The sequence below is a fragment of the Hippopotamus amphibius genome, chromosome 1, assembly GCF_030028045.1.
Source record: "Hippopotamus amphibius kiboko isolate mHipAmp2 chromosome 1, mHipAmp2.hap2, whole genome shotgun sequence".
Classification (NCBI taxonomy): Eukaryota; Metazoa; Chordata; class Mammalia; order Artiodactyla; family Hippopotamidae; genus Hippopotamus; species Hippopotamus amphibius.
Window position 1 is genome coordinate 40,922,978 of NC_080186.1, and position 13,185 is coordinate 40,936,162.

Sequence of the window (13,185 nt, forward strand, 5' to 3'; positions counted from 1 at the left end):
TTCTGGAGGCTATGAGGCTTCATATTGAATCCCAAGTGAAAAATAAATTAGACAAGTAGGGGGAAATTACTGTAGGTAGAGAAAAAGAGTTGAGCAAAGGCATAGAATTATAAGTCCTGAGGCTGTATGGGAAACTGAGTGCTTTTAAAATGTATAATAGATCGGGTAACAGCAGAACATTCATATTAAAAAGTATTCATATTTTAAAACACACATAATCAATGTACTTAAAGCTTCTTGACAGCAGACTACAGGGTTAAGAGGAGAAACTGTGGGGCACGCTGACCTGCATTCTAATTCCAGTTCTACCCCTTGACTACTTTTGAGATTTTGGGCAGTTTCTCTAATTCCTTTAATCTCTCCAATCCTCAATTTTCTCATCTGTAAAACAGAAATAATGATTATTTAGAGAATACTTACTATGTGCTAGGCACTTTAGGGTTACCTAATTTAATATTCAAAACCGCCATGTAATACGATTACTTGGCCCAAGTGCTAAGGCAGAGATACTACATAATTATTCAAGCTCAAATAGGTGACAAGTAGTAGAGCAAGGATTCCAACTCAGTACCCTGACACCAGTTCATGTGTTCCTTTTTTTTTTTTAAAACAGACAATAAACAGCATATATTTAGAGCATAGAATTTGGTATCCCAATCTCCCAATTCATTCCCCCCCAACCCTCCCCGCTTTCCCCACTTGGTGTCCATATGTATGTTCTCTACATCTGGGTCTCTATTTCTGCCTTGCAAACTGGTTGATTTGTACCATTTTTCTATATTCCGCATACATGTGTTAATATACGATATATTTTTTTCTCTTTCTGACTCATTTCACTCTGTATGACCGTCTCTAGGTCCATCCATGTCTCTACAAATGTCCCAGTTTCATTGCTTTTTACAGCTGAGTAATAGTCCATTGTATATATGTACCACATCTTTTTTATCCATTCATCTGTTGATGGACATTTAGGTTGCTTCCATGTCCTGGCTATTGTAAATAGTGCTGCAATGAACATTGGAGTGCATGTGTCTATTGAATTATGGTGTTCTCTGGGTATATGCCCAGTAGTGGGCTTGCTGGGTCATATGGAAACTCTATTTTTAGTTTTGTAAGGAACCTCCATACTGTTCTCCATAGTGGCTGTATCAATTGACATTCCTACCAACAGTGCAAGAACGTTCCCTTTTCTCCACACCCTCTTCAGCATTTACTGTCTGTAGAATTTCTGATGATGTCCATTCTAACCAGTGTGAGGGGATACCTCATTGTAGTTTTGATTTATATTTCTCTAATAATTAGTGATGTTGAGCAGCTTTTCATGTGCCTCTTGGGCATCCGTATGTCTTCTTCGGAGAAATGCCTATTTAGGTCTTCTGCCCATTTTCTGATTGGGTTGTTTGGTTTTTTGATATGGAGCTGCACGAACTGCTTATATATTTTGGAGATTAATCCTTTGTCTGTTGATTTGTTTGCAAATATTTTCTCCCATTCTGAGGGTTGTCTTTTCGTCTTGCTTATAGTTTCCTTTGCTGTGCAGAAGCTTTGAAGTTTCATTAGGTCCCACTTATTTATTTTTGTTTTTATTTCCATTATTCTAGGGGGTGGATTAAAAAAGATCTTGCTGTTATTTATGTCAAAGAGTGTTCTTCCTATGTTTTCCTCCAGGAGTTTTATAGTGTCTGGCCTTCTTTGGTGGGGGCTAATGGCGGACTCTGGGTGGGCTCATGCCAATGACCACTTACAGAACCCCTGCTGCCACCGCCCCTGTCTCCTCCATGAGCCACAGTTGCCCCCCACCTCTGCAGGCAACCCTTCAACACCAGCAGGTAGGTCTAGTTCAGTCTCCTATAGGGTCACTGCTCCTTCCCCCTGGGTCCTGGTGAGCACACTTTTTTTTTTTTTTTTTAAATTTTTTAATTTTCATGTCTCTGGTATTTTAATAGGAAAAAAAATCACACATAATAAAGGAACTGAGGTGACAGTAGAACTAATACAAAAAAAGACTTCTTTAAATATACATTTGAAGACTACATAACACCAATTTAATCTTTCTTTCTTCAATGAAATCTGCGAATGAACCAAGTTCTCACAGAACTTGAGATTTTGTTTGGTTCTGTTTCCCAGGATCAGAAATTCCAAAATTAGAGGGAAAAAAAATGGAAGAAAATAACATTGCATGACAATGGACACTAAGTTCATAAAGAACTTTTTTTTTAAAAAATGAGATATTATGGAAGAAAATACCATGAAAATAATAATCCTATGAGAATTGTCTTTTAAGCACAGTAAGTTTGAGCCTTGGTCTTCATGAAGATACTACAGCTTATATAGAAAACTATAAATATACAAGACTCCAGGGAAAAAAAAGTCAAAATACATATTATTTAACATTCTGTAGGCCTAAAAAACTTTTGAGGGGAGGGGAAAGGATGGCCAACTGAATCTTCACTTAAGAATACAGAACTATGAAAAATTCCTGGGTCAAAAGCTTCAAGATGCTCTAAATGGAACCACACTTTGTGAAAACATACAACTTAGATACATTTTTAAAAGGAAAGAAAAACTACGGAATAACTGCAGTCCCTTCCAAAAAGGAGACCTTAAATTAAGGGGAAAAGATTCTAATAGTGTAAAAGAATCTGGCTCAGAAAGAAAACTGAACAACATATCCAATGTTCTGTCCATAAAAGTAATGACGGTACATCTTTAATATTAAAGAAATAGGCTATAAAAAAGTTCATTCTCAGAATTGATTTTAGTAAAAGCTCATTTGTGCTCCTTTGTGGGTGCGTAATAAAGTTCCATGGGTTTGTTCACCTTCCAGTATTTCTCACTGACCAATTCCAAAGAAAAAGAGCCATTTAACACAGTGAACTGGCCACTGGCTGTTGCTATGTAAATGGTATACTGCTTCTCACTGGCTGTATCAAGGTTCATCTGGTTTGATTCTCCTTTGCTTCGAAGTTCTTCTAAAGCTAACCTCACAGCCAGATACTTGGATAAGTGATCAACAGTGGCATTACCTGAAGTCTTTATATATCTTGTCTGTGCACTGTCATCTTTCTCCATAAGTGTGGGATGAGGCCTGAATACTAATTCAATTTCACTAGCGCCATCCATTACTGGATCAATTGCCACTGTTGCATTGTTATTATCAAGCTCAAGCCCGGAATCATCAGATGTTTTGGTACGTTTGTTACTAGGTCCTGCCTCCTGATTGCTATGTGTGGATGCATTACTACAGTAAGAACTGTCTCCATTGTCTTCTGCTCCACTACCATTTTCAATCTGTTGTTTCTTGCCTCGCTGTAATCTGTTCATGGCCTGTATCTTCAGTCCTTCCTCAATGCTGTGACTGAGCGCTTGCTGATTATTGTGCTTGCCGATCCTGGCTAATACTCTTTCTTGATGAGCTTCATACTCATCACGACTTGGATAAATTTTGCTGATGAGTGCATCAAAGTTTGGGTCTGGTCTTAGTGATCTTTTGGAAACTAGCTTTTTCCGACAGGTAGGGCATTCTTTATTGCCACTTCTGAGGGCTGTGATAATGCAGTCTGCACAAAAACGATGTAAACACTCTTTTGTAGTCATGGTATTCTTCAACATATCCAAGCAAATTGGGCACATTAATTCACTGTGTAGACTTCGAGGTGAAACCACAATTTCTAAACCATCCGTTATTGCCTCCTGAGGTGTTCGTTGTAATTCATATAAACTGAGTTCCCATGTTTTGCTTAATGGCTGAGTTCCATTTGTCTGCACAGCCTGAGACATTGCGGCTCCTGCCCCAGCCCCGGGCTCCGCTGGCCGCGGCCGGAGCGAGACTCGGGTACAAACCGCCGCGGCCGCCGGCGCCGCCGCACAATATGGCGAGTCTCGGCTTCCGCAATGGAGCTCGGGAAATACAACAGGGGCCGCTCAATATTCATGAGAGACCGAGGGGAAGCCGGCTCGGCCGGCGAGGCGGGGAGGGCGGGAAGGAGCGAGCGGGCGAGGGGGCGGAGGCGCGGGACGGGGACGTGCGCGGCGCGGGGAGGCCCGCGGCGCGAGGGGCGAGCACACTTTTTTGTATGCTCTCCAAGAGTGGAGTCTCTGTTTCCCCCAGTCCTATGGAGGTCCTGCAATCAAATCCCGTTGGCTTTCAAAGTCTGATTCTCTGGGGATTCCTCCTCCCATTGCTGGACTCCCAGGTTGGGAAGCCTGATGTGGGGCTTAGATCCCTCACTTTAGTGGGTGGATTTCTGTTTTATAACTATTCTCCAGCTTGTGAGTCACCCACCCAGCATTTATGGGATTTGATTTTAACATGATTGTGACCCTCCTACCATGTCATTGCGGCTTCTCCTTTGTCTCTGGATGTGGGGTATCTTTCTTGGTGAGTTCCAGTGTCTTTCTGTCAATGATTGTTCAGCAGTTAGTTGTAATTCGTGCTCTTGCAAGAGGGAGTGAGTGCATGCCCTCCTACTCCACCATCTTGATCCTCTCAGTTCATGTGTTGTTAACCACTATACTCTACCTATTGTACTGGGTGGTTGTAAATTCATGCATGTAAAGCAGTTAGCTCAACGTCTGACACTTAGTAAGTACTCGGTAAATGGTAAGCATAAATGGTACTTATTTCATGATTACTATTTTAATATGAATGATAAGAAGTATTGCTGGTAATTATTATTAGATTGTGGTTTCTATGTAGGTCAAATGATAGAGTAGACAAATCATTTATATAACTAAACTACTAACAACACAAGGAATTATTTTTCTAACAGTATCTCTGTGATATCAGGCTATAGTTCAGAGACATTAAAGAAACATTACTGGTTTTGAAGTCAGAGAATGCTGACTTTGAAATCTGCCTCTGCCATTTAGTAGCATGTGGATTTGTGCACATCAGTTCAAACTTCTGGGCCTCATCCATACCATGGAAATCATAGTAATAATAATAGCATAACAAAAATAATATACACTGCACTGTGCTATTTGAAGGAGTCAATGAGATAACATCTAAAAACAACCTATTATAATACCTCGCACAGGGTAGATGTTCAAGCAATAGTAGTCATTTATTATTATTATGTCTATAATAATCATTATCATTTTCATTATAACTCAGACTCCCTGTGAAACAGAAGTAATAACTCGTCAAATACAAATGCATGCTTATTTTTCCTAGAAATTCCTGTGGGTAATAATTATGATTTTCAATGGTTTGTGCCACTACCCTCTATTTCAATTCCTTGATGCAACTCTTTAAAACACTGATTGTCTTTGTTTTCTCTGTTTTCACCAGCAAAGAGAGAGGGCAGGAGACAATAGAACTGGCTGCTTAAAATAAGATGCCTGCATGAAGGAGGAAAAAAAAATTGTCCCTCCATTTTGACAGATCAAGTAATAATTTTATCTACCATGGGAGAGTCTAAACTGCACCAGTACAAGAATCTTAGTGGGTGTATAAGTTATAACCATCATAAATGACACTTTTTATTTCCTTTGAAAAATCCTCCTGATTTATTACATTTACTTAGAAATTGTCACAGCTTCTTTTTCTGAGATTCTTCCTCTGTCCCCTCCAATATTCGTTCCATCATGTGAGCAAGGTGATGGTATAGTGAGAGCGGACAGATTAGAGTGTTAACCTTCCAAATGAGTTCTGTTCAGGCTGGGCTCATGTTGAAAAATAATTTGATTTCTTTCTGTCTGCCCACATCCTATTCACAGGAGGTGAGGGGTAGGAGTGTATGAGTAAAACAATGCCTCTCCTATCTAACAAAAATGGAGAGATATCAGCTCCTATGAAATAATTTACAGATTGTTCATATACCATGGCAAAGCACAAGCTATATAAAGCCCTGAGCCTGCCAGACAGCAGTTGATTCCTTCATGCCTCACAGTCTTTGTAGGTGCTGCATCTTATCCTGGAAACTCACCCTCACCCACCACCCAACACACACACACACACACACACACACACACACACACACACTACTCATCTTTCACATTTTGAACATCATCCTTCTCATTAAGCTTTTTTCAAACACTCTCAGTTTAGATTGGTTGTTCTCTAACAGAGAACATTTGTAGAGAGCTGCATGCCTTATAGTAATTATCACATGATATTATAAATGTGTACTCACTTTACAGGGAAGTAGAGCAGGATAGTAAAAAGAGCATGGAGAGGTGTGCCAGTCGTGCAATGGATAATATGTCTGACTGTGGATCAGAAAAGAGCATGAACTTTGGCCTCAGGGAGATCTGGAATTGAATCCTAGCTCTGTCACTTACTGGCTAGTAGACCATGAATAAGTTACTGAACCTCACTGAACCTTTGTCTATAAAACAAAGATAATAAAAACCTGCAATGTTGTTAAAGATAATTGAATGAGACAGCAAACAAAAGTACCAAAGAGAAAGCACTTTTTTAGCAGTTGGAAGTAAAGACAGAGGTTTTAAGTATCCATGGTCCCCTCTGTTTCCCATGCTTAGATTCTCCTATATACCCACTCCTTTCTCCATCAGCAATGGTAATTCAACTCAACTTTCAACGCTTAACTCAAATAGCATTGCCTCTAGGAAATTTTCCCTCAACCTTACAGAAAAGATGAATTCCTTTCTCCTCTGGCTCCTTAAAAACAGAAATTATGTGTGTCTTGATCACGGCTATATCCCTAGGGCCAAAGGCACTTGTATTAGATCAATAAATATTAGACTGATGAGTGCATGAGTGAATGGTGAGTGAATGAATGATTAGTTTTCCCTCTTATCTCCTACTGTGCCTAGCACAATTTCTACAAAAAGATGATGCTCAAAATGTCTACTGAATGAATAGACACCTATATCATTCCTACCTAGGCTCGACCTGATCTCATTCTTCCTGTTGCTTTCCAAATTTAATAGATAATAGTCTTGCCAAGGTTTTCTAGACATGGAAAGGTTCTCATTTGGCTACACTGAGCCAAAGGTTTTGCTAAAGCAGATGGACTGAGCTATAACAAAAAGCATACTGGAGCCAAGAAGCTCTGAGTGAAAACTGACATCCTGCTTGGCATGGCACGAGGGAGACAAGCTGGGTGAGGCATAAAGACAGACATTTATACCTTTTAGAATGCTGGGCTTTGGCATGCATGATCATTTGTAATTTCTCTACCTGGCATAGTGCCCTCTGGGAGCCACCCAGGTCCAGCACAGGACAGGATGGTTAATGACTAATAAAAAGAAAAAGTCCAGTGGATGTTACTGGCTGAGAGAACCCAGCTTGGGCGGGAGCAAAATATGCTCTAAAGATCCACCATCATGTGCAAGCCAAAGGCTTCAAGGGACTGCTCTTTGTTCCAGAAAGACCTGTGAGGTGGTAACCAAATTTAATGAATACCCCAGTATCACCTTTAGATATCTTTAGAATTTATCAAGAGGTCAGCTTTTAAAAATTATCTGTAGTAGCATATTCCTTTTTACAAAGAAAATCTTAAAATAGGGAATTTCTACTTTTGGCCAAATGATGTAGTAGGGTATCAATTTAACCTCTTGCCTTAAACAACTATAAAACTGAAAAAACCATATGAAACAACAGTTTTTAGATATAAAAAAAAGGCCGGAAATGACCATGATGCCTGAGAAAGAGTAAAGAAACAAGGTGACCATATGATTATCCAGCTGACCATCTAAAGAGAGTTTCCAGGTCACAGCATAGATAGGTGAACCAAAGTGAATCCTAGGGATCCCCCTGAGTTGAGAATGAATTTGGGAGCTTAGAGAGGCCAAAGTTGCTAGAGTTCACAGGGTCCTTTCGAATATTCAGTTGAGTACAGAGCAGTCACTGTATCTAGAAAACTACCCAAGGGTGAAGAAAGAACCACTGGAAAGGAGAAACCAGAAAAAGCCTCGAAGTTCACACAAATCTTGGAGTGGTTCACATTACCAAATGTAATGGTTACTTTTATGTGTCAGCTTGGAGTGTGTTTTTGGATAAGATTAACATTTAAATTTGAATTTGGGGTAAAGCAGATTTCAGATTGCTCTCCATAATGTGAATATGCTTCAGTCAATCAGTTGAAGGTCTGAAAAGAATAAAAAGCAGGAAGAAAGTGATATTTGTTAAAAACTACTATAATCCATGAACTTTGCCAACTGTTTTAGTGAGATTATTTAATTTATCCCTAACATCCCAATAATAGAGATACTATTATCCTCATTTTATGGAGAAATAAATTGAGATTTGGAAAAGTTTTGTATTTAGTCAAAGGTTCCACATCTAGGAGTATTAGATGTGGGATTTATATCCAGTCCTGTCTGACTCCAAATTCTAGGGGAAAACACCATAAAAGGAAAATAGCTGCAGGAATCTTTTTAGGGGAGGGGAAAAGACTCCAGGACCATTTGTCTTTTACAGATGTTCAAGTATGTAGCTTCTTCATGACCACAGGTGACGCTATATATGGATATTGGGTCAAACCTTCTCCAAACCTTGTCTCAGTTCAAACTCTGTTGTGCACTGAAGGCATCCTTTCTGATTTCTATTATAAATATATTTCTCAATCAAAATCAAAAAGTAATATCAGCATATATCATATATTGAATATTTCCATAAATCAGGCACTGTGCTGGTCACTTTAGACATATTATCTCATTTTAAAAATAATTTTGATATGTTTTAGTATTTTTCAGAGTAGCAGTGGGCCTGAGTCAAATGGGTAATTTCCCTGATAAGTCAATACCTGATCACTCCAAAGAAGTTTTAGGTTTCACTCATGTATTTATTCATAGTTTTTTCTTCTAACAAATATTTACTAAGGGTTAACTCAGGTGTCACTTCTGGATCTGAAGTGAGGAATCCTACTCTTTAACTTTTCTGGTAACAGGACCTGATAGTTCAAGGTTCTAAGATAAAGAAAGCTGGTTGGCATTAGGGATATTTTGCACTTTCTCCACAATTTACTACCATTAACTCAGCCCTAACCTGTCATTCACCTGTACCATCTCCATCCATAGGCTCCTACTTCAGACATGCTCCTGAAGTTGTCCCTCACTGAGCCTTTTCCAAAGCCCCTCAATTAACACGTAGTAAATATTCCCTGAATGCCTACTATATTTACACACAAGAGAGGATATAACTACAATGAGGAATGTAAGAATGAATCAAATATAAACTCTTCCTTCAAGGAATTTAAGTAAGAATCACCTTTGACCCTTCTTTTCTCCTTTACCTTCATCATTTACTTCTAAATATCATCATAATTCCATCCACTACATGTCATATATATTGCTCATACCCAAACACTTAGTTCCATTCTCACTGTCACTGGCTTCCTCCCTAGACTTTCACTAACTTCCTCCCCAGACTTCATCTCTCTGTTTCATTCTTTATACTAAAGTCGCAATGATCTTTCTATATCTCATACCTGACCATCTCATGCACATAGTTAAGTCTACCCAATAGCTTCCCAAAAACTATAAGAACAAGTACAAAGTTCTCCACAGAATTTTAAGGCAAAGGCAATTCTATTTCTGACTACTTCTATTCCTTTATCTTTCTCCAGTCTCTCCTTCTTCCCAAACACTCTTTTCTTCAGGCTTATCAAATTACTTGCATTTTTTTTACATGAATCATGCCCTCTCATGCCTCTGGACCTTTGCATGGGTTATTTCCACTGTCTAGAAAGGTACTATTCATTCAGAAATAATTTCTGAGCAATGGCTCTTGGTTAGGGCATCTGAAAATATGATTTAGATATGATACCTGCCCTTAAGAAGCTTGTCAGTGAGTACTAGCCCATGGGGGAAGGTCCCAAGTGTCCTCTTCCCTGGTTCCTGAGTGTGCTTCATTGTGTCCTGCATATTCAGTTATAGAAATTGCCATTTATACTTTCCCTTGGTATTGTTGCCTGTCAACTTGGATGAATGAATAAAACTTCTCGGGGGATATGATTTCTGAGAAGTGATGATTTCTTTTTAAAGGCCACCTTTACCCACCTTGAAGGACTGTTTTAAAAGTCATGGTGCCCTTTGATGCCTTCCTGTAGGACAAAGGAACCCAGAGCTTATCTACATGTAGATATTCTATTAATACGTAATGACTCTTAGGACAGGAAGGAAATGGAACTGCATTTCCTTTTTCGACATTTCCAACAAAACTGAAGAAGGAAAATGGCCTCATCTTAATGAAAGAGGCTGCTCTTGGGAATGTGTTTAAGGGAAGGTTACAGAAGCAATCTTTGACTGAATATGGACAAAGCACAATTCATCATTTCTTCCCAGGAAAGTGATTATCTGGAGAAAGGTAGCTTCAAGGCTAGCTTTGCCCTGCTTCACAAAAGATTCCATTTACATTTCAAGAAAGGACAAGATAGAATACCCTACAATGAGGTTATTTTACACAAGGCCTTTACTGCCTTTTCCAGACTGCATGTGACCCTTCTTATTTCTAATGACACTGCCTCTCTCCTTGCCTATGCCCTCAGTCAATCTAGGAACAGAAACATCTCCCTCCAAATCCCACTCTATCCCCCAGAAAAGCCAATTTTCTAAAACCCAAATCTAATTGTGTTATTCCTTGATCCCTTCAGCTATGTCTCCCTATATATTGTAAGAGAAAGTTTAAGTTCTTCAGCATGGCATTTAAGATCCTCCTCCTTCTAACCCCACCTACCTCTGCAACCCTCTACTGGCTGATGGCTCTGAGGCCCTCCACTATAGGTGCTCCTGTCCCACCCACTATTTCACATGTCTATGCTTCGGTGCTGTTGCTTCTGCCTGGAATACCTTTGTCTCTTTCCTAGGCTAGTTTTTCACTGTTAGCCCTTCCATATCTATTTTCTACTCTTCTCAGTTGGATTGTATCCTGGGAGGCTAAGAGACTGACTTTTAGAGACCACATCATGTGGGAATCCCTGCCCCTCTCTCTTCCTATTGGGTTAGGCCAGTGGAAAGCACAGGCAGGAGGCTGGAGGGCAGGAAGAGAGAGAGGTTGAGATATTTATTCTGTCCCTCTCCCTCACATCAGCCACAGAAGAGAGCTGTTAGCTAGTTCTTATAAGATTCTAGTAACAGCTTCCTTCTCCTATCCCTTCAGTTTTTGGGGTGGGAACAACTTTTACTATTGCCAGTTCCTAGATGCTCCTTTATCCCCTGATGATTCTCTTAAACCTCCATTCATATTTGTAAATAGTATCTTTTAAAAACTCTCTTCAATTACCTTTTTGGATATGCCATCTGTTTCCTACTGAGACTGACTTGACAAGCCTTTACAACCTGGGTGAGATCAGTTCAGGGGGTATGTCCCCAGGAATCCTCAAAGCTGGGTTACCGAGCCAATTGTTTTCAAAGGTCTCTGCTTGTTTTGCTATCTTATGCTTACCATATTGGATTTTTAACTGTCAAGACAAAATATAAATTGCATGCGACCAGGAACTCTGCTTGCATTGTTCATGTTATTTATCCAACAATTAACATGATGTCTGTGTCTGGCACACTGTAAGTGTTCAATAAATATTTAAAAAATGCTTATGTGAAATTAGAAATAAGTCTAAATTATCTCTGAATCTTTAGCAGTTGACTGAGACAAGTTACCTCATAAATATGATTTGAACTGTGCTCATACAGTTCAAGATCAAAAAAACAAACAAAAAATGGGCAGCAGATCTAAACAGACGTTTCTCCAAAGAAATGTTGCTAGTATTAGAGAAATGCAAATCAAAACTGCAATGAGGCACCACCTCACACTGGTGAGAAAGGCCGTCATCAAAAAGTATACAAATAATAAATGCTGGAGAGGGTGCAGAGAAAAATGAATCCTCTTACACTATTGGTGGGAATGTAAATTGGTACAGCCACTATGGAGAACAGTATGGCAGTTCCTTAAAAAACTAAAAATAGAGTTACCATGTGATCCAGCAATCCCACTCTTGGGCATATATCTGAAGAAAACTATAATTCAAAAAGATACATGCACCCCAGTGTTCACTGCAGCATTATTTACAACAGCCAAGGCATGGAAGCAACCAAAATGTCCATCAATGGATGAGTGGATAAAGATGATGTGGTATATATATATATATACAATGAAATATTATTCAGCCATAAAAAAGAATGAAATGATGTCATTTGCAGCAACATGGATGGACCTAGAGATTATCATACTAATTGAAGTAAGTGAGACAAAGAAAAATATCATATGATGTCCCTTACATGCAGAATCTAAGAAACAATACAAATTAACTTATTTACAAAACAGAAATAGACTCACAGACATAGAAAACAAACTTACAGTTACCAAAGGAGAAAGGTGGGGGAGGGATAAATTAGGAGTTTGGGATTAATATGTACATGCTACTATATATAAAAGAGATAACCAGCAAGGACCTACTGTGTAGCACAGGAAACTATACTCAATACCTTGTAATAACCTATAATGGAAAAGAATCTGGAAAAGAATACACATACACACACATATATATAGCTGCACCACTTTGCTATACACCTGAAACTAATACAATATTGTAAATCAAACTGCAATAAAAATTAAAAATAATAATAATAAAAAGGAAAAAAGGAAAAGAAAGTAAAATTTTCATTGGTAGGTATGGGAGAGGAGAAGGAAAACTTCTGTTGAGAAAAGAAGATAAATCAGTTAAGTGTCATACTAATTCCTATTTATTCCCACTTAGAGGAGCTGGGGCTAGAGAAGGGGAAGCATTTAAAAATGAGAGTGACACAGAGTCATAAGACTAGAAAAATCAGGACAGTAATTTTATGCTAGAAGAGTACCTTCTGCGTTCCAGGCACTCTATTAATGGCATTCAAATAATTATTGTCCCTATTAATTCCCAGAAATCTGTTGAGGCTGGTATTATTACCTTTATATTACCAATAAGAAAATTACCTTTAGAATTGTTAAATGACTTATTCATGGACACACAGCTAGTAAGTGGCAAAGCAAAGAATCATACCTACCTACAACTGTCTGGCTTTAAGTATAGGTGCCCTTTGGTCTCAGCACAGGCAAGAATCTTCAGACATCATTTCTCTCCACCTTCAAACTGTTAAGAACTGCAAAGGGTCTGAGATTTTACCCTAGTTGCAAGGTAACTAAATAACTGCCATAGTTTCAGGGATACTGAAGATATAAGACACCTGGGTCACAGACAAAGGACTCACGGCAATAGTAGTAGCTAGAGTGTCAGCATTTGT

General features: G+C 38.9%; 2 protein-coding genes across 2 annotated transcripts in view; both read right to left on the reverse strand.

The window, feature by feature from the left end:
* AGBL4 (AGBL carboxypeptidase 4) overlaps positions 1 to 13,185 on the reverse strand; it is a 1,220,133-nt gene that overhangs the window by 791,573 nt on the left and 415,375 nt on the right. The gene's annotated exons all lie outside the window — the stretch shown is intronic.
* Positions 2,602 to 4,041, reverse strand: LOC130837410 (E3 ubiquitin-protein ligase RING2-like). Its single transcript, XM_057710334.1, has one exon. It carries the CDS (start codon positions 3,778 to 3,780, stop codon positions 2,770 to 2,772), a length of 1,011 nt encoding a protein of 336 aa, XP_057566317.1. The 5' UTR covers positions 3,781 to 4,041; the 3' UTR covers positions 2,602 to 2,769.

Coding starts and splice junctions, on each gene's coding strand:
- LOC130837410 (XM_057710334.1), bottom strand. CDS start 3,780: ATGTCTCAGGCTGTGCAGACAAATGGAACTCAGCCATTAAGCAAAACA.